At 54.6% G+C, this 27465-nt stretch overlaps 1 protein-coding gene across 1 annotated transcript in view; it reads right to left on the bottom strand.

The window, feature by feature from the left end:
- Nucleotides 1–27465, bottom strand: part of BSN (bassoon presynaptic cytomatrix protein) — a 134835-nt gene that overhangs the window by 106361 nt on the left and 1009 nt on the right. The window contains exon 2 of the mRNA XM_072132029.1: nt 9749–10142. Within this exon, the coding sequence (XP_071988130.1) occupies nt 9749–10142 (394 nt within the window). The remainder of the gene's footprint in view (nt 1–9748; nt 10143–27465) is intronic.

Here is a 27465-nt window from a genome sequence, read left to right as displayed (position 1 = left end):
AGAGCTTCCCCCTCTACACAATCAGAGCCTCTCGGCTATAATCAAAACTTCTCAACCACACCAAGAGCTTCTCCTCAACACCCAGAGACTCTCAACTACACCCACAGCTTCTCTCCGACACCCAGAGCTGCGCCACTACACCCATGGCTTCTACTCCACACCCAGAGCTTCTCCTCTACACCCAGAGTCTCTCAAATACACACACAGCTTCTCTCCGACACCCAGAGCAGCTCCACTACACCCAGAGCTGGTCCACTACACATATAGCTTCTCCACTAGTCGCAGAGCTTCTCCACTACACCCAGAGTTGCCCCTCTACACCCAGAGCTTCTCCACTACACCCAGAGATTCACCTATACAGAGCCTCTATGCATAGAGCTTTTCCTCTACACCCAGAGCTTCTCCACTACAGCCAGGGATTTCCCCCTATACACAGAGATTCTCCACTATAATCAGAGCTTCCACTATACAGCCAGAGCTTCTCCTCTACACCAAGAGCTCCACTAAAACCAGAGCTTCTTAAATGTATCCAGAGCTTCTCCACCATGATCAAAGCTTCTCAACTACACTCAGAGCTTCTGCACTATCAGAGCTTCATCAGAGCGACACTCAGAGCTTCACCTATATACCCAAAGCTTCTCCTTTACACCTAGAGCTTCTCTTCTACATCCAGAGCTTCTCCACTACAACCAGAGCTTTTCCACTACACCCAGGACTATTCCCCTATATCCAGAGCTTCTCCACTATAATCAGAGCTTCTCCTCTACACCTACAGCTTCTCAACTGCACCCAGAGCTTCTCCTCTACACCCAGAGCTTTTCCACTACACTCAGAGCTTCTCAAGTATAATCAGAGCTTCTCCACTACACCCAGAGCTTTTCCACTACACCCAGGGCTTTTCCCCTACACCCGGAGCTTCTACCCTATAAATAGAGCTTCTCCACTATAATCAGAGCTTCTCCATCACACCCAAGCTTCTCTACTACACCCAGAGCTTATCCACTACACCCAGGGTTTTTTCCCTATACCCAGAGCTTCTCCACTATAATCAGAACTTCTCCACTAAAATCAGAGCTTCTCCACTACACCAAGAGCTTCTCCACTACACCAAGAGCTTCTCCACTATAGTCACAGCTTTCTGACTACACCCAGAGCTTCTCCACTACACTCAGAGCTTCTCAACTATGTCCAGAACTTGTCTGCTATAATCAGAGCTTCTAAACTACACCCACAGCTTTTTCACTATAATCAGAGCTTCTCCACCACACCCATAGATTCTCCACCACACCCACAGCTTCTCCTCTACACCCAGAGCTTCTCCTCTACACCCAGAGCTTCTCCTCTACACCCAGAGCTTCTCCACTACACCCAGAGCTTCTCCACTACACCCAGAGCTTCCCCACTACACCCAGAGCTTCCCCACTACACCCAGAGCTTCCCCACTATACTCAGACCTTCTCCATTTAATCAGAGCATCTCCATTTAATCAGAGCATCTTCAGTATACACATGGCTTCTCCTCTAAACCCAGAGCTTCTCCACTGCACCCAGAGCTTCTCCACTATAATCAGAGCTTCTCCACTATAATCAGAGCTTCTCCACTATAATCAGAGCTTCTCCACTATAATCAGAGCTTCTACACTAAACCCAGAGATTCTACATTACACCCAGAGCTTCTCCACTATAATCACAGCTTTCCATCAACAATTAGAGCTTCTCCACTACACCCAGAGCTGCTCAACTATATCCAGAACTTATACGCTATAATAAGAGTCTCTCAACTACACGCACAGCTTCTCCACTATAATCAGAGCTTCTCCACCACACCCAGAGCTTCTACACTACACCCAGAGCTTCTACACTACACCCAGAGCTTCTACACTATAATCTCAGCTTTCCGTCGACACCCAGAGCTTCTCCACCACACTCAGAGCTTCTCAACTAAAATCAGAGTTTCTAAACTATATCCAGGTCTTGTCTGTTATAATCAGAGCTTCTCAACTACAACCACAGCTTCCCCACTACATCCAGAGCTTCCCCACTACACCCAGAGCTTCCCCACTACACCCAGAGCTTCTCAACTACAACCACAGCTTCCCCACTACACCCAGAGCTTCCCCACTACACCCAGAGCTTCCCCACTACACCCAGAGCTTCTCCAGTATAATCAGAGCATCTTCAGTATACACATGGCTTCTCTACACCCAGAGCTTCTCCACTACACCCAGAGCTTCTACAATACACCCACAGCTTATCCAGTATAATAAAAGCTTCTCCATTATAATTACAGCTGTTCCACTATAATCACGGCTTCTCTACTATTACCAGAGTAATCAACAATCAATGCTTCTACACTACATCCATAGCTCCATTACACACAGAGCTCGCCCACTACAATCAGCTTCTCCACTACAATCAGAGCTTCTCCTCTACACCAAGAGTTCCTCCACTACAAACAGAACTTCTCCAGTAAGATCAGAGCCTCTCCACTAAAACCAGGGCTTCTCCACTACACCCAGAGCTTCCACACTACACCCTGAGATTCTCTGCTACACCCAGAAATTCTCCCCTATAATCTCAGCTTCCCCTCTACAACCAGAGCTTCTCAACTATAATCAGAGCTTCCCTTCTACACCCAGAGCTTCTTCACTACACCAATAGTGTAGGGCTAATAGGGCTTCTGAACAGGGACGGCACGTGGCTGAGTGAGTAGCACTTTTGCCATGCAGCGCTGGGGTCCTGGGTTCGAATCCCACCAGGTCAACATCTGCAAAGAGTTTGTATGTTCTCTCCGTTTTTCCGTGGGTTTCCTCCGGGTATTCCGGTTTCCTCTCACACTCCAAAACATACTGTTAGGTTATTGATTGTGAGCCCCATGGGGACAGGGACCAATTTGACATGCTTTGTGAAGCGCTGCATAATCTGTATGAGGTATATAAATAAAGAATTATTATTTATATCCAGAACTTGTCTGCTATAATCAGGGCTTCTCCACTACACCCAGAGCTTCTACACTATATTCACAACTACCCCTCTACACCCAGAGCTTCTCCACTACACATAGAGCTTCTCATCTACACCCAGAGCTTTCAATCTACAGCCAGAGCTTCTCCTCTATACCCAGAGCTTCTCCACTAAAATCAGGGCTTCTCAACTATATCCAGAACTTGTCCGCAATAATAAAAACTTCTCCACCACACCCACCGCTTCTCCTCTTCACCCAGAGCTTCTCCTCTACACCCAAAGCTTCTCAACTACACCCAGAGCTGCTCCACGACACCCAGAGCTGCTCCACGACACCCAGAGCTGCTCCACGACACCCAGAGCTGCTCCACGACACCCAGAGCTGCTCCACGACACCCAGAGCTGCTCCACGACACCCAGAGCTTCTCCTCCACACCCAGAGCTTCTCCACTTCGCCCAGGGTGTCTCCTCTACACCCAGAGCTTCTCCACTACACCCAGAGCTTCTCCACTACATCCAGAGCTTCTCCACTACACCCAGAGCTTCTCCACTACACCCAGAGCTTCTCCACTACACCCAGAGCTGCTCCACTACACCCAGAGCTGCTCCACTACACCCAGAGCTGCTCCACTACATCCAGAGCTTCTCCACTACATCCAGAGCTTCTCCACTACATCCAGAGCTTCTCCACTACATCCAGAGCTTCTCCTCCACACCCAGAGCTTCTCCACTTCACCCAGGGTGTCTCCTCTACACCCAGAGCTTCTCCACTACACCCAGAGCTTCTCCACTACATCCAGAGCTTCTCCACTACATCCAGAGCTTCACCTACACACCCAAAGCTTCTCCTCTACACCTAGAGCTTCTCCTCTACACCTAGAGCTTCTCCACTACACCCAGAACTTCTCCACTACACACAGAGCTTTTCAACTACACCCACGGCTTCCCCTCAACACCCAAAGCTTCTCCTTCACATCCAGAGCTTCTCCTTCACATCCAGAGCTTCTCCACTACACACAGAGCTTCTCCACTACACACAGAGCTTCTCCACTACACACAGAGCTTAGACACTATAATCAGAGATTCTCCACTACACCTAAACTTCTCCACTACACCCAGAGTTCCTCCACTACACCCAGAGCTCCTCCACTACACCCAGAGCTCCTCCCCTACACCCAGAGCTCCTCCCCTACACCCAGAGCTCCTCCCCTACACCCAGAGCTCCTCCCCTACACCCAGAGCTCCTCCACTGCAATCAAAGCTTCTCCACTACACCCAGAGTTTCTACACTACACCCAGAGCTTCTCCTCTACACCCGTTTTCTCCACTAAAATCAGTGCTTCTCAACTAAATCCAGAGTTTACCAGCTATAATCAGTGCTTCTCAACTACACCCAGAGATTATCCACTGTAATCAGAGCTTCTCCACCACACCCAGTGCTTCTCCTCGACACCCAGAGCTTCTCCTCGACACACAGAGCTTCTCCTCGACACACAGAGCTTCTCCTCTACACACAGAGCTTCTCCTCTACACACAGAGCTTCTCCTCTACACACAGAGCTTCTCCTCTACACCCAGAGCTTCTCCTCTACACCCAGAGCTTCTCCTCTACACCCAGAGCTTCTCCTCTACACCCAGAGCTTCTCCTCTACACCCAGAGCTTCTCCTCTACACACAGAGCTTCTCCACTAAAATCAGAGCTTCTCCACTACACACACAGCTTCTCCACTACACACACAGCTTCTCTACTACACACACAGCTTCTCTACTACACACACAGCTTCTCTACTACACACACAGCTTCTCTACTACACACACAGCTTCTCTACTACACACACAGCTTCTCTACTACACACACAGCTTCTCTACTACACACACAGCTTCTCTACTACACACACAGCTTCTCTACTACACACACAGCTTCTCTACTACACACACAGCTTCTCTACTACACACACAGCTTCTCTACTACACACACAGCTTCTCTACTACACACACAGCTTCTCTACTACACACACAGCTTCTCTACTACACACACAGCTTCTCTACTACACACACAGCTTCTCTACTACACACACAGCTTCTCTACTACACAAACAGCTTCTCTACTACACACACAGCTTTTCCACTACAATCAGAGCTTCTCCACTATAATCAGAGCTTTTCATCTACACCCAGAGCATCTGCACTATAACCAAAGCTCCTCCACTACACCCAGAGCTAATCCACTACACCCAGAGCTTCTCCTCTACACCCAAAGCTTCTCCATTTCACCCAGAGTTTCTCATCTGCACCGAGAGCTTCTCAACTACACCCAGAGCTTCCCCCTCTACACAATCAGAGCCTCTCAGCTATAATCAAAACTTCTCAACCACACCAAGAGCTTCTCCTCAACACCCAGAGACTCTCAACTACACCCACAGCTTCTCTCCGACACCCAGAGCTGCGCCACTACACCCATGGCTTCTACTCCACACCCAGAGTCTCTCAAATACACACACAGCTTCTCTCCGACACCCAGAGCAGCTCCACTACACCCAGAGCTGGTCCACTACACATATAGCTTCTCCACTAGTCGCAGAGCTTCTCCACTACACCCAGAGTTTCCCCTCTACACCCAGAGCTTCTCCACTACACCCAGAGATTCACCTATACAGAGCCTCTATGCATAGAGCTTTTCCTCTACACCCAGAGCTTCTCCACTACAGCCAGGGATTTCCCCTATACACAGAGATTCTCCACTATAATCAGAGCTTCCACTATACAGCCAGGGCTTCTCCACTAAACACAGAGCTTCTCCTCTACACCAAGAGCTCCACTAAAACCAGAGCTTCTTAAATGTATCCAGAGCTTCTCCACCATGATCAAAGCTTCTCAACTACACTCAGAGCTTCTGCACTATCATCAGAGCTTCATCAGAGCGACACTCAGAGCTTCACCTATATACCCAAAGCTTCTCCTTTACACATAGAGCTTCTCTTCTACATCCAGAGCTTCTCCACTACAACCAGAGCTTTTCCACTACACCCAGGACTATTCCCCTATATCCAGAGCTTCTCCACTATAATCAGAGCTTCTCCTCTACACCTACAGCTTCTCAACTGCACCCAGAGCTTCTCCTCTACACCCAGAGCTTTTCCACTACACTCAGAGCTTCTCAAGTATAATCAGAGCTTCTCCACTACACCCAGGGCTTTTCCCCTACACCCAGAGCTTCTTAACTACAATAAGAGCTTCTGCACTATAATTAAAATCCAACACACACATAGCTTCTCCACCACACCCAGAGCTTTTCCTCTACACCCAGAGCTTCTCTAATACACCTAGAGCTTCTCCTCCATACCCAGAGCTTCTGCACGACACCCAGAGCTTCACCTATACACCCAAAGCTTATCCTCTACACCCAGAGCTTCTCTTCTACATACAGAGCTTCTCATCTACACCCAGAGCTTCTCATCTACACCCAGAGCTTCTCATCTACACCCAGAGCTTCTCATCTACACCCAGAGCTTCTCATCTACACCCAGAGCTTCTCATCTACACCCAGGACTATTCCCCTATAGCCAGAGCTTCTCCTCTACACCTACAGCTTCTCAACTAAACCCAGGTCTTCTCCACCAGAATCAGGGCTTTTCCCCTACACCCAGGGCTTTTCCCCTACACCCAGGGCTTTTCCCCTACACCCAGAGTTTCTCCACTACACACAGAGCTTCTCCACTACACACAGAGCTTCTCCACTAAAAACAGAGCTTCTCAACTATATCCAGAGTTTGCCCGCTATAATGAGAGCTTTTCAACTATACTTAGAGCTTCTCCACTATAATCAGAGCTTCTCCGCTACAAATATAGCTTCTCTACTACACCAAGAGCTTCTACTCTAAACCCAGAGCTTCTCAACTACACCCAGAGATTCTCCACTACACACATCGCTTCACATATAAACCGAGAGCTTCTATTCTTTACCCAAAGATTCTCCACTACACCCAGAGCTTCTCCACTATAATCAGAGCTTCTCCACTAGACACATGGCTCCTCCTCTAGACCCAGAGCTTCTCTACTACACCCAGAGCTTCTCCACTATACACAGAGCTTCACATGTACAGCAAAGCTTCTCCTCTACACCTAGAGCTTCTCCTCTACTCACAGAGCTTTTTCACTACACCCAGGGCTTTTCCCCTATATCCAGAGCTTCTCCACTATAATCAGAGCTTCTCCACTACACCTAGAGCTCCTACTAATCAGATCGTTTCCACTACTCCCAGGGCTTTTCCCCACTACCCAAAGCTTCTCCACTATAATCAGAGCTTTTCCACTACACACATAGCTTCTCCTGTGCACTCAGAGCTTCTGCACGACACCCAGAGGTTCACCTATACACCCAAAGCTTATCCTCTACACCTACAGCTTCTCCACTACACCCAGAGCTTCTCCACTACACCCAGAGCTTCTCATTTACAACCAGAGCTTCTCTACTACACCCAGAGCCTCTCCTCCATACCCAGAGCTTCTCCACTAACACCCAAAGCTTCTACACTACACCTCCTAGAGCTTCTCCACAATAATCAGAGCTGTTTCACTACACACATAGCCCATCCTCTAAATCCAAAGCTTCTCTACTACACCCAAAATTTCTCCACTATACCCAGGGTTTCTCCTCTACACACAGAGCTTCTCCACTACAAATATAGCTTCTCTCCTACACCAAGAGCTTCTACTCTAAACCCAGAGCTTCTCAACTACACCCAGAGCTTCTCTACTACACCCAGAGCCTCTCCTCCATACCCAGAGCTTCTCCACTAACACCCAAAGCTTCTACACTACACCTCCTAGAGCTTCTCCACAATAATCAGAGCTGTTTCACTACACACATAGCCCATCCTCTAAATCCAAAGCTTCTCTACTACACCCAAAATTTCTCCACTATACCCAGGGTTTCTCCTCTACACACAGAGCTTCTGCACTACAAATATAGCTTCTCTCCTACACCAAGAGCTTCTACTCTAAACCCACAGCTTCTCAACTACACCCAGAGATTCTCCACTACACACATAGCTTCACATATAAACCGAGAGCTTCTACTCTTTACCCAAAGATTCTCCACTACACCCAGAGCTTCTCCACTATAATCAGAGCTTCTCTACTAGACAAATAGCTTCTCCTCAACACAACACCCAGAGCTTCTGCACGACTCCCATAGCTTCACCTATACACCCAAAGCGTATCCTCTACACCAGGGTTCCCCAAACTACGGCCCGCGGGCCACATGCGGCCCGCGGACCGTTTCGATCCGGACCCCGACACTTGGCGCGCCAGCGCCGGGCCCTCGCGGCCTGCAACAGTCGGGCAGGAGCCTCCGTCCGTCCGGACAGGAAGCTCCTGCCCGTCACTGTATAGTGCTCGGTGCGGCCACAAACGGCCGCTCGAGCGCTATTACTGGAGCGATGTGGCCGGAATACAACCCCGGCGCACATCGCTCCAGGAACTAGGCTGCGCGGCCGCGCGAGTTCCCCCACACAGAGTTTCCCCACTACACACAGAGTTTCTCCACTAAAAACAGAGCTTCTCAACTATATCCAGAGCTTGCCCGCTATAATCAGAGCTTTTCAACTACACCCAGAGCTTCCCCACTTCAACCAGAGTTTCTCCACTATAATCAGAGCATCTCCACTTAATGCATGGATTCTCCTCTACACCCAGAGCTTCTCCACTACACCCAGAACTTCTCCTCTACACACAGAGCTTCTCCACAATAATCAGAGCTTTTCCACTACACAAATTGCTTATCCTCTACAACCAGAGCTTTTCAACTACATGCAGAGGTTCTCCTCTACACCCAGAGCTTCTCCTCTACACCCAAAGCTTTTACACTACACCCAGAACCTCACCTATACACCCAACGTTTTTCCACTACACCCAGGGCTTTTCCCCTATACCCAGAGCTTCTCCTTTACACCCATATCTAATCCACTGTACTTAGAGCTTCTCCTTTTTATGCAGAGCGTCTCCACTACTCCCAGAGCTTCTCCACTATAATCAAAGCTTTTCCACTTCATCCAGAGCTTCTCCACTATAATCAGAGCTTTTCCACTACATCCAGAGCTTCTCCACAATAATCAGAGCTTTACCACTACACCACAAGGGGTGTATGTACATCCCCATAGACAGAAATGGGCGCATGCAGCTGTACAGTGCTGCTTACATGTGGCACAGTACCACTCAGAACATGTCCTATCCTTCACATGTGCACGGCTGTGGTCACCCCTTCTCGCTATTCACCGACCGCATGACCCTGCAGCACAAAAGCTCCAGGAGGCAGTGGTCACACGTGCCGCTTGCAGTGCATTTTGTAGAGCGGCGCTAGCGCATGGGAATAGCCTCAGCCACATCACATATGCATTTCCAGAGAAACCCATGACATTATTAACCAGTCACCGGTGTCTTGCATTTGAACAATACAAGACAGCAAGGTCTGGTCACCGATTGCACACGTTCCCTGGAAACACACATGCGATGTGGCAAGTGTGACACCGCTGTCAGGTAACAGTCATGTCTATCTCCATGATGGGGTGTAGGAAACACATCCCACCCGTCAGACTCGGTGACCTCACACCTAGAATAGTCAGGATAGCAAGACAGGGAATCTCCTGCAGCCATTGTGATAGCAGCGCTGCATTACACAAGGATAGCGACAGCAAACATCATGGAACTGGAAAACGGGGACTTCAGATGTGGACCCTGGGACATAACTGGGGATCAGCCGTGGAGCTGCGGACATGGTGCACTCACCTCAGTCAGATGCGGGTTGGGGTTGAAGCCGCACTGGTTGCACACCTCGCTGCGGCACTGGGTGCAGGTGTTGAAGTTTGGCTGATTTGGAGAGGAGGTGAGGTCTGTGGTGTTGCATATGGGGCAGAGCGTGCTGCTGGGGAGGGGGGCAATCTGCGGCACAGAGTACGGTGAGGTTGGGGTTGTGCCTCTGTCTGGAGATGCTGAGGGTGATCTTCCTGCCCGGTGACCTTTACTCTCCACCTGCAGAGTCCTACGGGAGACGTCTGGTGTCTGTGGGGTCGGGGTAACATGGCTTTTCAATTCTTTTGTGCTTTCAGGAATTTGTCGAAATGTCTGAGGAGCTGAACTCTGCCCGGCCAGACGTCCTGGGTTCTCCAACCTCCCGGGAGCACTGGAAAAGAAGAGATCACATTAACCACACAGTACAAACACTACTGCACAGCACAGGAGGTAAGGTACAACCCCCCCAAATCATATAGACTGCCCCCCCCCTGCAGTACTGAGGATACACACCGGGGGCAGCGCTACTGCACAGCACAGGAGGTAAGGTACAACCCCCCCAAATCATATAGACTGCCCCCCCCCTGCAGTACTGAGGATACACACCGGGGGCAGCGCTACTGCACAGCACAGGGGATAAGGTACAACCCCCCCAAATCATATAGACTGCCCCCCCCCCTGCAGTACTGAGGATACACACCGGGGGCAGCGCTACTGCACAGCACAGGGGGTAAGGTACAACCCCCCCAAATCATATAGACTGCCCCCCCCTGCAGTACTGAGGATAAACACCGGGGGCAGCGCTACTGCACAGCACAGGGGGTAAGGTACAACCCCCCCAAATCATATAGACTGCCCCCCCCCTGCAGTACTGAGGATACACACCGGGGGCAGCGCTACTGCACAGCACAGGGGATAAGGTACAACCCCCCCAAATCATATAGACTGCCCCCCCCCCCCTGCAGTACTGAGGATACACACCGGGGGCAGCGCTACTGCACAGCACAGGGGGTAAGGTACAACCCCCCCAAATCATATAGACTGCCCCCCCCCCCTGCAGTACTGAGGATACACACCGGGGGCAGCGCTACTGCACAGCACAGGGGGTAAGGTACAACCCCCCCAAATCATATAGACTGCCCCCCCCCTGCAGTACTGAGGATACACACCGGGGGCAGCGCTACTGCACAGCACAGGGGGTAAGGTACAACCCCCCCAAATCATATAGACTGCCCCCCCCCCTGCAGTACTGAGGATACACACCGGGGGCAGCGCTACTGCACAGCACAGGGGGTAAGGTACAACCCCCCCAAATCATATAGACTGCCCCCCCCCCCCTGCAGTACTGAGGATACACACCGGGGGCAGCGCTACTGCACAGCACAGGGGGTAAGGTACAACCCCCCCAAATCATATACACTGCCCCCCCCCTGCAGTACTGAGGATACACACCGGGGGCAGCGCTACTGCACAGCACAGGGGATAAGGTACAACCCCCCCAAATCATATAGACTGCCCCCCCCCCCTGCAGTACTGAGGATACACACCGGGGGCAGCGCTACTGCACAGCACAGGGGGTAAGGTACAACCCCCCCAAATCATATAGACTGCCCCCCCCCCCCTGCAGTACTGAGGATACACACCGGGGGCAGCGCTACTGCACAGCACAGGGGATAAGGTACAACCCCCCCAAATCATATAGACTGCCCCCCCCCCCTGCAGTACTGAGGATAAACACCGGGGGCAGCGCTACTGCACAGCACAGGGGGTAAGGTACAACCCCCCCAAATCATATAGACTGCCCCCCCCCTGCAGTACTGAGGATACACACCGGGGGCAGCGCTACTGCACAGCACAGGGGGTAAGGTACAACCCCCCCAAATCATATAGACTGCCCCCCCCCCCTGCAGTACTGAGGATACACACCGGGGGCAGCGCTACTGCACAGCACAGGGGGTAAGGTACAACCCCCCCAAATCATATAGACTGCCCCCCCCCCTGCAGTACTGAGGATACACACCGGGGGCAGCGCTACTGCACAGCACAGGGGGTAAGGTACAACCCCCCAAATCATATAGACTGCCCCCCCCCTGCAGTACTGAGGATACACACCGGGGGCAGCGCTACTGCACAGCACAGGGGATAAGGTACAACCCCCCCAAATCATATAGACTGCCCCCCCCTGCAGTACTGAGGATACACACCGGGGGCAGCGCTACTGCACAGCACAGGGGATAAGGTACAACCCCCCCAAATCATATAGACTGCCCCCCCCCTGCAGTACTGAGGATACACACCGGGGGCAGCGCTACTGCACAGCACAGGGGATAAGGTACAACCCCCCCAAATCATATAGACTGCCCCCCCCCCTGCAGTACTGAGGATACACACCGGGGGCAGCGCTACTGCACAGCACAGGGGATAAGGTACAACCCCCCCAAATCATATAGACTGCCCCCCCCCTGCAGTACTGAGGATACACACCGGGGGCAGCGCTACTGCACAGCACAGGGGGTAAGGTACAACCCCCCAAATCATATAGACTGCCCCCCCCCTGCAGTACTGAGGATAAACACCGGGGGCAGCGCTACTGCACAGCACAGGGGATAAGGTACAACCCCCCCAAATCATATAGACTGCCCCCCCCCCTGCAGTACTGAGGATACACACCGGGGGCAGCGCTACTGCACAGCACAGGGGATAAGGTACAACCCCCCCAAATCATATAGACTGCCCCCCCCCTGCAGTACTGAGGATACACACCGGGGGCAGCGCTACTGCACAGCACAGGGGGTAAGGTACAACCCCCCCAAATCATATAGACTGCCCCCCCCCTGCAGTACTGAGGATAAACACCGGGGGCAGCGCTACTGCACAGCACAGGGGATAAGGTACAACCCCCCCAAATCATATAGACTGCCCCCCCCCCTGCAGTACTGAGGATAAACACCGGGGGCAGCGCTACTGCACAGCACAGGGGGTAAGGTACAACCCCCCCAAATCATATAGACTGCCCCCCCCCCTGCAGTACTGAGGATAAACACCGGGGGCAGCGCTACTGCACAGCACAGGGGGTAAGGTACAACCCCCCCAAATCATATAGACTGCCCCCCCCCCCTGCAGTACTGAGGATAAACACCGGGGGCAGCGCTACTGCACAGCACAGGGGATAAGGTACAACCCCCCCAAATCATATACACTGCCCCCCCCCTGCAGTACTGAGGATACACACCGGGGGCAGCGCTACTGCACAGCACAGGGGGTAAGGTACAACCCCCCCAAATCATATACACTGCCCCCCCCCCTGCAGTACTGAGGATACACACCGGGGGCAGCGCTACTGCACAGCACAGGGGGTAAGGTACAACCCCCCCAAATCATATAGACTGCCCCCCCCCTGCAGTACTGAGGATACACACCGGGGGCAGCGCTACTGCACAGCACAGGGGATAAGGTACAACCCCCCCAAATCATATAGACTGCCCCCCCCCTGCAGTACTGAGGATACACACCGGGGGCAGCGCTACTGCACAGCACAGGGGATAAGGTACAACCCCCCCAAATCATATAGACTGCCCCCCCCCTGCAGTACTGAGGATACACACCGGGGGCAGCGCTACTGCACAGCACAGGGGATAAGGTACAACCCCCCCAAATCATATAGACTGCCCCCCCCCCTGCAGTACTGAGGATACACACCGGGGGCAGCGCTACTGCACAGCACAGGGGATAAGGTACAACCCCCCCAAATCATATAGACTGCCCCCCCCCTGCAGTACTGAGGATAAACACCGGGGGCAGCGCTACTGCACAGCACAGGGGGTAAGGTACAACCCCCCCCAAATCATATAGACTGCCCCCCCCTGCAGTACTGAGGATAAACACCGGGGGCAGCGCTACTGCACAGCACAGGGGATAAGGTACAACCCCCCCAAATCATATAGACTGCCCCCCCCCCTGCAGTACTGAGGATAAACACCGGGGGCAGCGCTACTGCACAGCACAGGGGGTAAGGTACAACCCCCCAAATCATATAGACTGCCCCCCCCCCTGCAGTACTGAGGATACACACCGGGGGCAGCGCTACTGCACAGCACAGGGGGTAAGGTACAACCCCCCCAAATCATATAGACTGCCCCCCCCCCCTGCAGTACTGAGGATACACACCGGGGGCAGCGCTACTGCACAGCACAGGGGATAAGGTACAACCCCCCCAAATCATATAGACTGCCCCCCCCCCCTGCAGTACTGAGGATAAACACCGGGGGCAGCGCTACTGCACAGCACAGGGGATAAGGTACAACCCCCCCCAAATCATATAGACTGCCCCCCCCCTGCAGTACTGAGGATAAACACCGAGGGCAGCGCTACTGCACAGCACAGGGGATAAGGTACAACCCCCCCAAATCATATAGACTGCCCCCCCCCTGCAGTACTGAGGATACACACCGGGGGCAGCGCTACTGCACAGCACAGGGGATAAGGTACAACCCCCCCAAATCATATAGACTGCCCCCCCCCTGCAGTACTGAGGATACACACCGGGGGCAGCGCTACTGCACAGCACAGGGGATAAGGTACAACCCCCCCAAATCATATAGACTGCCCCCCCCTGCAGTACTGAGGATAAACACCGGGGGCAGCGCTACTGCACAGCACAGGGGATAAGGTACAACCCCCCCAAATCATATAGACTGCCCCCCCCCTGCAGTACTGAGGATAAACACCGGGGGCAGCGCTACTGCACAGCACAGGGGATAAGGTACAACCCCCCCAAATCATATAGACTGCCCCCCCCCCCTGCAGTACTGAGGATACACACCGGGGGCAGCGCTACTGCACAGCACAGGGGATAAGGTACAACCCCCCCAAATCATATAGACTGCCCCCCCCCCTGCAGTACTGAGGATAAACACCGGGGGCAGCGCTACTGCACAGCACAGGGGATAAGGTACAACCCCCCCAAATCATATAGACTGCCCCCCCCCTGCAGTACTGAGGATAAACACCGGGGGCAGCGCTACTGCACAGCACAGGGGATAAGGTACAACCCCCCCAAATCATATAGACTGCCCCCCCCCTGCAGTACTGAGGATACACACCGGGGGCAGCGCTACTGCACAGCACAGGGGATAAGGTACAACCCCCCCAAATCATATAGACTGCCCCCCCCCTGCAGTACTGAGGATACACACCGGGGGCAGCGCTACTGCACAGCACAGGGGATAAGGTACAACCCCCCCAAATCATATAGACTGCCCCCCCCTGCAGTACTGAGGATACACACCGGGGGCAGCGCTACTGCACAGCACAGGGGATAAGGTACAACCCCCCCAAATCATATAGACTGCCCCCCCCCTGCAGTACTGAGGATACACACCGGGGGCAGCGCTACTGCACAGCACAGGGGTAAGGTACAACCCCCCCAAATCATATAGACTGCCCCCCCCCTGCAGTACTGAGGATACACACCGGGGGCAGCGCTACTGCACAGCACAGGGGATAAGGTACAACCCCCCCAAATCATATAGACTGCCCCCCCCCTGCAGTACTGAGGATACACACCGGGGGCAGCGCTACTGCACAGCACAGGGGATAAGGTACAACCCCCCCAAATCATATAGACTGCCCCCCCCCTGCAGTACTGAGGATAAACACCGGGGGCAGCGCTACTGCACAGCACAGGGGATAAGGTACAACCCCCCAAATCATATAGACTGCCCCCCCCCCTGCAGTACTGAGGATACACACCGGGGGCAGCGCTACTGCACAGCACAGGGGGTAAGGTACAACCCCCCCAAATCATATAGACTGCCCCCCCCCCCTGCAGTACTGAGGATAAACACCGGGGGCAGCGCTACTGCACAGCACAGGGGGTAAGGTACAACCCCCCCAAATCATATAGACTGCCCCCCCCCCTGCAGTACTGAGGATAAACACCGGGGGCAGCGCTACTGCACAGCACAGGGGATAAGGTACAACCCCCCCAAATCATATAGACTGCCCCCCCCCTGCAGTACTGAGGATACACACCGGGGGCAGCGCTACTGCACAGCACAGGGGATAAGGTACAACCCCCCCAAATCATATAGACTGCCCCCCCCCCCTGCAGTACTGAGGATACACACCGGGGGCAGCGCTACTGCACAGCACAGGGGGTAAGGTACAACCCCCCCCCCCCCAAATCATATAGACTGCCCCCCCCCTGCAGTACTGAGGATAAACACCGGGGGCAGCGCTACTGCACAGCACAGGGGATAAGGTACAACCCCCCCAAATCATATAGACTGCCCCCCCCCCCTGCAGTACTGAGGATAAACACCGGGGGCAGCGCTACTGCACAGCACAGGGGGATAAGGTACAACCCCCCCCCCCCAAATCATATAGACTGCCCCCCCCCTGCAGTACTGAGGATACACACCGGGGGCAGCGCTACTGCACAGCACAGGGGATAAGGTACAACCCCCCCAAATCATATAGACTGCCCCCCCCCTGCAGTACTGAGGATACACACCGGGGGCAGCGCTACTGCACAGCACAGGGGGTAAGGTACAACCCCCCCAAATCATATAGACTGCCCCCCCCTGCAGTACTGAGGAAAAACACCGGGGGCAGCGCTACTGCACAGCACAGGGGGTAAGGTACAACCCCCCCAAATCATATAGACTGCCCCCCCCCATGCAGTACTGAGGATAAACACCGGGGGCAGCGCTACTGCACAGCACAGGGGGTAAGGTACAACCCCCCCAAATCATATAGACTGCCCCCCCCCCTGCAGTACTGAGGATACACACCGGGGGCAGCGCTACTGCACAGCACAGGGGGTAAGGTACAACCCCCCCAAATCATATAGACTGCCCCCCCCCTGCAGTACTGAGGATAAACACCGGGGGCAGCGCTACTGCACAGCACAGGGGATAAGGTACAACCCCCCCAAATCATATAGACTGCCCCCCCCTGCAGTACTGAGGATAAACACCGGGGGCAGCGCTACTGCACAGCACAGGGGGTAAGGTACAACCCCCCCAAATCATATAGACTGCCCCCCCCCTGCAGTACTGAGGATACACACCGGGGGCAGCGCTACTGCACAGCACAGGGGATAAGGTACAACCCCCCCAAATCATATAGACTGCCCCCCCCCTGCAGTACTGAGGATAAACACCGGGGGCAGCGCTACTGCACAGCACAGGGGATAAGGTACAACCCCCCCAAATCATATAGACTGCCCCCCCCCCGCAGTACTGAGGATACACACCGGGGGCAGCGCTACTGCACAGCACAGGGGATAAGGTACAACCCCCCCAAATCATATAGACTGCCCCCCCCCCTGCAGTACTGAGGATAAACACCGGGGGCAGCGCTACTGCACAGCACAGGGGGTAAGGTACAACCCCCCAAAATCATATAGACTGCCCCCCCCCTGCAGTACTGAGGATACACACCGGGGGCAGCGCTACTGCACAGCACAGGGGATAAGGTACAACCCCCCCAAATCATATAGACTGCCCCCCCCTGCAGTACTGAGGATACACACCGGGGGCAGCGCTACTGCACAGCACAGGGGATAAGGTACAACCCCCCCAAATCATATAGACTGCCCCCCCCCTGCAGTACTGAGGATAAACACCGGGGGCAGCGCTACTGCACAGCACAGGGGGTAAGGTACAACCCCCCCAAATCATATAGACTGCCCCCCCCCTGCAGTACTGAGGATACACACCGGGGGCAGCGCTACTGCACAGCACAGGGGGTAAGGTACAACCCCCCCAAATCATATAGACTGCCCCCCCCTGCAGTACTGAGGATAAACACCGGGGGCAGCGCTACTGCACAGCACAGGGGGTAAGGTACAACCCCCCCAAATCATATAGACTGCCCCCCCCTGCAGTACTGAGGATAAACACCGGGGGCAGCGCTACTGCACAGCACAGGGGGTAAGGTACAACCCCCCCAAATCATATAGACTGCCCCCCCCCTGCAGTACTGAGGATACACACCGGGGGCAGCGCTACTGCACAGCACAGGGGATAAGGTACACCCCCCCAAATCATATAGACTGCCCCCCCCCCTGCAGTACTGAGGATACACACCGGGGGCAGCGCTACTGCACAGCACAGGGGATAAGGTACAACCCCCCCAAATCATATAGACTGCCCCCCCCCTGCAGTACTGAGGATACACACCGGGGGCAGCGCTACTGCACAGCACAGGGGGTAAGGTACAACCCCCCCCCCCCAAATCATATAGACTGCCCCCCCCCCTGCAGTACTGAGGATACACACCGGGGGCAGCGCTACTGCACAGCACAGGGGATAAGGTACAACCCCCCCAAATCATATAGACTGCCCCCCCCTGCAGTACTGAGGATACACACCGGGGGCAGCGCTACTGCACAGCACAGGGGATAAGGTACAACCCCCCCAAATCATATAGACTGCCCCCCCCCTGCAGTACTGAGGATAAACACCGGGGGCAGCGCTACTGCACAGCACAGGGGATAAGGTACAACCCCCCCAAATCATATAGACTGCCCCCCCCTGCAGTACTGAGGATACACACCGGGGGCAGCGCTACTGCACAGCACAGGGGGTAAGGTACAACCCCCCCAAATCATATAGACTGCCCCCCCCCTGCAGTACTGAGGATACACACCGGGGGCAGCGCTACTGCACAGCACAGGGGATAAGGTACAACCCCCCCAAATCATATAGACTGCCCCCCCCCCCCCTGCAGTACTGAGGATACACACCGGGGGCAGCGCTACTGCACAGCACAGGGGATAAGGTACAACCCCCCCAAATCATATAGACTGCCCCCCCCCCCCTGCAGTACTGAGGATACACACCGGGGGCAGCGCTACTGCACAGCACAGGGGGTAAGGTACAACCCCCCCAAATCATATAGACTGCCCCCCCCCCCTGCAGTACTGAGGATACACACCGGGGGCAGCGCTACTGCACAGCACAGGGGATAAGGTACAACCCCCCCAAATCATATAGACTGCCCCCCCCCTGCAGTACTGAGGATACACACCGGGGGCAGCGCTACTGCACAGCACAGGGGGTAAGGTACAACCCCCCCCAAATCATATAGACTGCCCCCCCCCCTGCAGTACTGAGGATACACACCGGGGGCAGCGCTACTGCACAGCACAGGGGATAAGGTACAACCCCCCCAAATCATATAGACTGCCCCCCCCCCTGCAGTACTGAGGATAAACACCGGGGGCAGCGCTACTGCACAGCACAGGGGATAAGGTACAACCCCCCCAAATCATATAGACTGCCCCCCCCCTGCAGTACTGAGGATAAACACCGGGGGCAGCGCTACTGCACAGCACAGGGGGTAAGGTACAACCCCCCAAAATCATATAGACTGCCCCCCCCCCTGCAGTACTGAGGATAAACACCGGGGGCAGCGCTACTGCACAGCACAGGGGGTAAGGTACAACCCCCCCAAATCATATAGACTGCCCCCCCCCCTGCAGTACTGAGGATAAACACCGGGGGCAGCGCTACTGCACAGCACAGGGGATAAGGTACAACCCCCCCAAATCATATAGACTGCCCCCCCCCTGCAGTACTGAGGATACACACCGGGGGCAGCGCTACTGCACAGCACAGGGGATAAGGTACAACCCCCCCAAATCATATAGACTGCCCCCCCCTGCAGTACTGAGGATAAACACCGGGGGCAGCGCTACTGCACAGCACAGGGGATAAGGTACAACCCCCCCAAATCATATAGACTGCCCCCCCCCCTGCAGTACTGAGGATACACACCGGGGGCAGCGCTACTGCACAGCACAGGGGATAAGGTACAACCCCCCCAAATCATATAGACTGCCCCCCCCCTGCAGTACTGAGGATAAACACCGGGGGCAGCGCTACTGCACAGCACAGGGGATAAGGTACAACCCCCCCCCCCCCAAATCATATAGACGGGGATCCTCTGGTCCTGACTTGGTTGGGGATCCTCCGGTCCTGACTTGGTTGGGGATCCTCCGGTCCTGACTTGGTTGGGGATCCTCCGGTCCTGACTTGGTTGGGGATCCTCCGGTCCTGACTTGGTTGGGGATCCTCTGGTCCTGACTTGGTTGGGGATCCTCCGGTCCTGACTTGGTTGGGGATCCTCCGGTCCTGACTTGGTTGGGGATCCTCTGGTCCTGACTTGGTTGGGGATCCTCTGGTCCTGACTTGGTTGGGGATCCTCTGGTCCTGACTTGGTTGGGGATCCTCTGGTCCTGACTTGGTTGGGGATCCTCCGGTCCTGACTTGGTTGGGGATCCTCTGGTCCTGACTTGGTTGGGGATCCTCTGGTCCTGACTTGGTTGGGGATCCTCTGGTCCTGACTTGGTTGGGGATCCTCTGGTCCTGACTTGGTTGGGGATCCTCCGGTCCTGACTTGGTTGGGGATCCTCTGGTCCTGACTTGGTTGGGGATCCTCCGGTCCTGACTTGGTTGGGGATCCTCTGGTCCTGACTTGGTTGGGGATCCTCTGGTCCTGACTTGGTTGGGGATCCTCTGGTCCTGACTTGGTTGGGGATCCTCTGGTCCTGACTTGGTTGGGGATCCTCTGGTCCTGACTTGGTTGGGGATCCTCTGGTCCTGACTTGGTTGGGGATCCTCTGGTCCTGACTTGGTTGGGGATCCTCTGGTCCTGACTTGGTTGGGGATCCTGACTTGGTTGGGGATCCTCTGGTCCTGACTTGGTTGGGGATCCTCCGGTCCTGACTTGGTTGGGGATCCTGTAGTACTAACCACAATAGATTCCAGGGATTGGTGCAAGTGAGCCCTGTTCAGCCATTATTAATAGTGATTTGGATATACAGATATATGATGTCCATCTCTGATGCCTCCTACAAATACCCGATCGTTAGCCGTGGCCATCTAGGGAGTGCCGGACCTTTTGCGTCAGACTACAGCCTATCATAAGATTACCACCTATAGCGGGCGGGGTTAGCAGCATTGATTTCCGGCAGGGGCTGCAGTAACATAAGATCCCTGCACAATTCTGCTGAGAGAGGGAAAGGTGAGAACGTCCCATCAAGGTCCCAGCAGTCCCCAGTGCACCCATCTGTATTACATGTCATGGTGATGAGCACTTGCTTCAGTTTTCATCTTAAGTGTGGTCCAAGAAGAGAGACAATCCCACCAAAGACTGAGCCACTACTGTCTTGTGTGAGCAGAACACATCTAATATCTCAAATGTCTTTCCTTGTATGACTTGAAGTGGCAGGTATAAGAGGGAAGTACCGAGCACCAGGTCAGGGTGAGCTCAGGGTGCGCTGGTGCCGGAGCTTATTTTTGTTAGTGTTTTAAACCGCAGTATCGTGGTTTAAAACACTTTTTAAACTTTATGGCTGAAGCTGCTTCGGCGCAGGGAGGTACGCGCTCGGCGCACCATGCGCGCGACCGTGCGCGCGGCTACATAGGAAGTGAATGAGAGCTGCGTGCACGGTAGCGCACATGACACCAGCGCACCCTGAGCTCACCCTGACCTGGTGCTCAGTACTTCCCTCTTATACCTGCCACTTCAAGTCGTAGGTTTCCTTTAAAGAAATTGTACATAGTTTTCCATCCTGTTTTTGGGTGAGTGTCCCTGACAACTAAACCATGTGCCCATCTTCTCAGCTTCCTCCAGGACAGTGGATGAACATCTTCTCAGCTTCCTCATGGACAGTGGATGAACATCTTCTCAGCTTCCTCCAGGACAGTGGATGAACATCTTCTCAGCTTCCTCCAGGACAATGGATGAACATCTTCTCAGCTTCCTCCAGGACAATGGATGAACATCTTCTCAGCTTCCTCCAGGACAGTGGATGAACATCTTCTCAGCTTCCTCCAGGACAATGGATGAACATCTTCTCAGCTCCCTCCAGGACAATGGATGAACATCTTCTCAGCTCCCTCCAGGACAGTGGATGAACATCTTCTCAGCTTCCTCCAGGACAGTGGATGAACATCTTCTCAGCTTCCTCCAGGACAGTGGATGAACATCTTCTCAGCTTCCTCCAGGACAGTGGATGAACATCTTCTCAGCTTCCTCCAGGACAGTGGATGAACATCTTCTCAGCTTCCTCCAGGACAGTGGATGAACATCTTCTCAGCTTCCTCCAGGACAGTGGATGAACATCTTCTCAGCTTCCTCCAGGACAGTGGATGAACATCTTCTCAGCTTCCTCCAGGACAGTGGATGAACATCTTCTCAGCTTCCTCCAGGACAATGGATGAACATCTTCTTAGCTTCCTCCAGGACAATGGATGAACATCTTCTCAGCTTCCTCCAGGACAATAGATGAACATCTTCTCAGCTTCCTCCAGGACAATGGATGAACATCTTCTTAGCTTCCTCCAGGACAATGGATGAACATCTTCTCAGCTTCCTCCAGGACAATAGATGAACATCTTCTCAGCTTCCTCCAGGACAATAGATGAACATCTTCTCAGCTTCCTCCAGGACAGTGGTTGAACCTCTTCTCAGCTTCCTCCAGGACAGTGGTTTAGCATCTTCTCAGCTTCCTCCAGGACAGTGGATGAACATCTTCTCAGCTTCCTCCAGGACAGTGGATGAACATCTTCTCAGCTTCCTCCAGGACAGTGGATGAACATCTTCTCAGCTTCCTCCAGGACAGTGGATGAACATCTTCTCAGCTTCCTCCAGGACAGTGGATGAACATCTTCTCAGCTTCCTCCAGGACAATGGATGAACATCTTCTCAGCTTCCTCCAGGACAATGGATGAACATCTTCTCAGCTTCCTCCAGGACAGTGGATGAACATCTTCTCAGCTTCCTCCAGGACAATGGATGAACATCTTCTCAGCTCCCTCCAGGACAATGGATGAACATCTTCTCAGCTCCCTCCAGGACAGTGGATGAACATCTTCTCAGCTCCCTCCAGGACAGTGGATGAACATCTTCTCAGCTTCCTCCAGGACAGTGGATGAACATCTTCTCAGCTTCCTCCAGGACAGTGGATGAACATCTTCTCAGCTTCCTCCAGGACAGTGGATGAACATCTTCTCAGCTTCCTCCAGGACAGTGGATGAACATCTTCTCAGCTTCCTCCAGGACAGTGGATGAACATCTTCTCAGCTTCCTCCAGGACAGTGGATGAACATCTTCTCAGCTTCCTCCAGGACAGTGGATGAACATCTTCTCAGCTTCCTCCAGGACAGTGGATGAACATCTTCTTAGCTTCCTCCAGGACAATGGATGAACATCTTCTCAGCTTCCTCCAGGACAATAGATGAACATCTTCTCAGCTTCCTCCAGGACAATGGATGAACATCTTCTTAGCTTCCTCCAGGACAATGGATGAACATCTTCTCAGCTTCCTCCAGGACAATAGATGAACATCTTCTCAGCTTCCTCCAGGACAGTGGTTGAACCTCTTCTCAGCTTCCTCCAGGACAGTGGTTTAGCATCTTCTCAGCTTCCTCCAGGACAGTGGATGAACATCTTCTCAGCTTCCTCCAGGACAATGGATGAACATCTTCTCAGCTTCCTCCAGGACAATGGATGAACATCTTCTCAGCTCCCTCCAGGACAGTGGATGAACCTCTTCTCAGCTTCCTCCAGGACAGTGGATGAACATCTTCTCAGCTTCCTCCAGGACAGTGGATAAACATCTTCTCAGCTTCCTCCAGGACAGTGGATGAACATCTTCTCAGCTTCCTCCAGGACAGTGGATGAACATCTTCTCAGCTTCCTCCAGGACAGTGGATGAACATCTTCTCAGCTTCCTCCAGGACAGTGGATGAACATCTTCTCAGCTTCCTCCAGGACAGTGGATGAACATCTTCTCAGCTTCCTCCAGGACAATGGATGAACATCTTCTTAGCTTCCTCCAGGACAATGGATGAACATCTTCTCAGCTTCCTCCAGGACAATAGATGAACATCTTCTCAGCTTCCTCCAGGACAATGGATGAACATCTTCTTAGCTTCCTCCAGGACAATGGATGAACATCTTCTCAGCTTCCTCCAGGACAATAGATGAACATCTTCTCAGCTTCCTCCAGGACAGTGGTTGAACCTCTTCTCAGCTTCCTCCAGGACAGTGGTTTAGCATCTTCTCAGCTTCCTCCAGGACAGTGGATGAACATCTTCTCAGCTTCCTCCAGGACAGTGGATGAACCTCTTCTCAGCTTCCTCCAGGACAGTGGATGAACCTCTTCTCAGCTTCCTCCAGGACAATGGATGAACATCTTCTCAGCTTCCTCCAGGACAATGGATGAACATCTTCTCAGCTTCCTCCAGGACAGTGGTTGAACCTCTTCTCAGCTTCCTCCAGGACAGTGGATGAACCTCTTCTCAGCTTCCTCCAGGACAATGGATGAACCTCTTCTCAGCTTCCTCCAGGACAGTGGTTGAACCTCTTCTCAGCTTCCTCCAGGACAGTGGATGAACATCTTCTCAGCTTCCTCCAGGACAGTGGATGAACATCTTCTCAGCTTCCTCCAGGACAGTGGATGAACATCTTCTCAGCTTCCTCCAGGACAATGGATGAACATCTTCTCAGCTTCCTCCAGGACAATGGATGAACATCTTCTCAGCTTCCTCCAGGACAGTGGATGAACATCTTCTCAGCTTCCTCCAGGACAGTGGATGAACATCTTCTCAGCTTCCTCCAGGACAGTGGATGAACATCTTCTCAGCTTCCTCCAGGACAATGGATGAACATCTTCTCAGCTTCCTCCAGGACAATGGATGAACATCTTCTCAGCTTCCTCCAGGACAGTGGATGAACATCTTCTCAGCTTCCTCCAGGACAGTGGATGAACATCTTCTCAGCTTCCTCCAGGACAGTGGATGAACATCTTCTCAGCTTCCTCCAGGACAGTGGATGAACCTCTTCTCAGCTTCCTCCAGGACAGTGGTTGAACCTCTTCTCAGCTTCCTCCAGGACAGTGGTTGAACCTCTTCTCAGCTTCCTCCAGGACAGTGGATGAACATCTTCTCAGCTTCCTCCAGGACAGTGGATGAACATCTTCTCAGCTTCCTCCAGGAAATTGTGTTGCTTGCCCCATGTTAAAGATGTGCCACAAAAAAGAAGGAAAACTCGAATGTCGGACCTGAGCCGGGAAGCGACGCATACAGCATATCGGCTGAACGCAGCATTATAGATGGTCATGTGACATCTGAGGGCCCCTCACACATACATAAAGGGGGGGGCGAGTGACATCTGGGGACCCTCATACATGGGGGGGGGATTCATATGACATCTGGAGGCCCCTCATACCGGGGGGGGGGGCATGTGACATCTCTGGGCCCTTCATACACAGGGGGGGTCATGTGAAATTTCGGGGCCCCTCATACACAGGGAGGGGTGATGTTACATCCCAGGGCCCCTCATACACAGGGTGGGGGTGATGTGACACGGTGGGGCCCCCTCGTACACAGGGTGGGGGTGATGTGACACGGTGGGCCCCCCCTCATACACAGGGTGGGGGTGATGTGACACGGTGGGCCCCCTCATACACAGGGTGATGTGACACGGCGGGGCCCCCTCATACACAGGGTGGGGGTGACACGGTAGGGCCCCCTCATACACAGGGTGGGGGTGACACGGTGGGCCCCCTCATACACAGGGTGGGGGTGATGTGACACGGTGGGCCCCCTCATACACAGGGTGGGGGTGATGTGACACGGTGGGGCCCCCCTCATACACAGGGTGGGGGTGACACAGTGGGCCCCTCTCATACACAGGGTGGGGGTGACACGGTGGGCCCCCTCATACACAGGGTGGGGGTGATGTGACACGGTGGGGCCCCTCTCATACACAGGGTGGGGGTGACACGGTGGGCCCCCCTCATACACAGGGTGGGGGTGATGTGACACGGTGGGGCCCCTCTCATACACAGGGTGGGGGTGACACGGTGGGGCCCCTCTCATACACAGGGTGGGGGTGATGTGACACGGTGGGGCCCCTCTCATACACAGGGTGGGGGTGACACGGTGGGGCCCCTCTCATACACAGGGTGGGGGTGATGTGACACGGTGGGGCCCCCCTCATACACAGGGTGGGGGTGATGTGACACGGTGGGGCCCCTCTCATACACAGGGTGATGTGACACGGTGGGGCCCCTCATACACAGGGTGGGGGTGACACGGTGGGGCCCCCTCATACACAGGGTGGGGGTGACACGGGGGGGCCCTCTCATACACAGGGTGGGGGTGATGTGACACGGTGGGGCCCCCTCATACACAGGGTGGGGGTGATGTGACACGGTGGGGCCCCCTCATACACAGGGTGGGGGTGACACGGTGGGGCCCCTCTCATACACAGGGTGGGGGTGACACGGTGGGGCCCCTCATACACAGGGTGGGGGTGATGTGACACGGTGGGGCCCCCTCATACACAGGGTGGGGGTGACACGGTGGGGCCCCTCTCATACACAGGGTGGGGGTGACACGGTGGGCCCCCCTCATACACAGGGTGGGGGTGACACGGTGGGGCCTCCTCATACACAGGGTGGGGGTGATGTGACACGGTGGGCCCCTCTCATACACAGGGTGGGGGTGACACGGTGGGGCCCCCTCATACACAGGGTGGGGGTGACACGGTGGGGCCTCTCATAAGCAGGGTGGGGGTGATGTGACACGGTGGGCCCCCCTCATACACAGGGTGGGGGTGACACGGTGGGCCCCCCTCATACACAGGGTGGGGGTGACACGGTGGGGCCCCCTCATACACAGGGTGGGGGTGACGTGACACGGTGGGCCCCCCTCATACACAGGGTGGGGGTGATGTGACACGGTGGGCCCCCCTCATACACAGGGTGGGGGTGACACGGTGGGCCCCCCCTCATACACAGGGTGGGGGTGACACGGTGGGGCCCCCTCATACACAGGGTGGGGGTGACACGGTGGGGCCCCCTCATACACAGGGTGGGGGTGACACGGTGGGGCCCCCTCATACACAGGGTGGGGGTGACACGGTGGGGCCCCCTCATACACAGGGTGGGGGTGACACGGTGGGGCCCCTCTCATACACAGGGTGGGGGTGATGTGACACGGTGGGGCCCCTCTCATACACAGGGTGATGTGACACGGTGGGGCCCCTCATACACAGGGTGGGGGTGACACGGTGGGGCCCCCTCATACACAGGGTGGGGGTGACACGGTGGGGCCCCCTCATACACAGGGTGGGGGTGACACGGGGGGCCCCTCTCATACACAGGGTGGGGGTGATGTGACACGGTGGGGCCCCCTCATACACAGGGTGGGGGTGACATGGTGGGGCCCCTCTCATACACAGGGTGGGGGTGACACGGTGGGCCCCCCTCATACACAGGGTGGGGGTGATGTGACACGGTGGGGCCCCCTCATACACAGGGTGGGGGTGACACGGTGGGGCCCCTCTCATACACAGGGTGATGTGACACGGTGGGCCCCCTCTCATACACAGGGTGGGGGTGATGTGACACGGTGGGGCCCCCTCATACACAGGGTGGGGGTGACACGGTGGGGCCCCCTCATACACAGGGTGATGTGACACGGTGGGCCCCCTCATACACAGGGTGGGGGTGACACGGTGGGCCCTCTCATACACAGGGTGGGGGTGACACGGTGGGGCCCCTCTCATACACAGGGTGGGGGTGATGTGACACGGGGGGCCCCTCTCATACACAGGGTGGGGGTGACACGGTGGGCCCTCTCATACACAGGGTGGGGGTGACACGGTGGGCCCTCTCATACACAGGGTGG

This window comes from Engystomops pustulosus, unplaced genomic scaffold, assembly GCF_040894005.1.
Source record: "Engystomops pustulosus unplaced genomic scaffold, aEngPut4.maternal MAT_SCAFFOLD_209, whole genome shotgun sequence".
NCBI lineage: Eukaryota > Metazoa > Chordata > Amphibia > Anura > Leptodactylidae > Engystomops > Engystomops pustulosus.
This window is presented reverse-complemented; position numbering and strand designations above follow the sequence as displayed.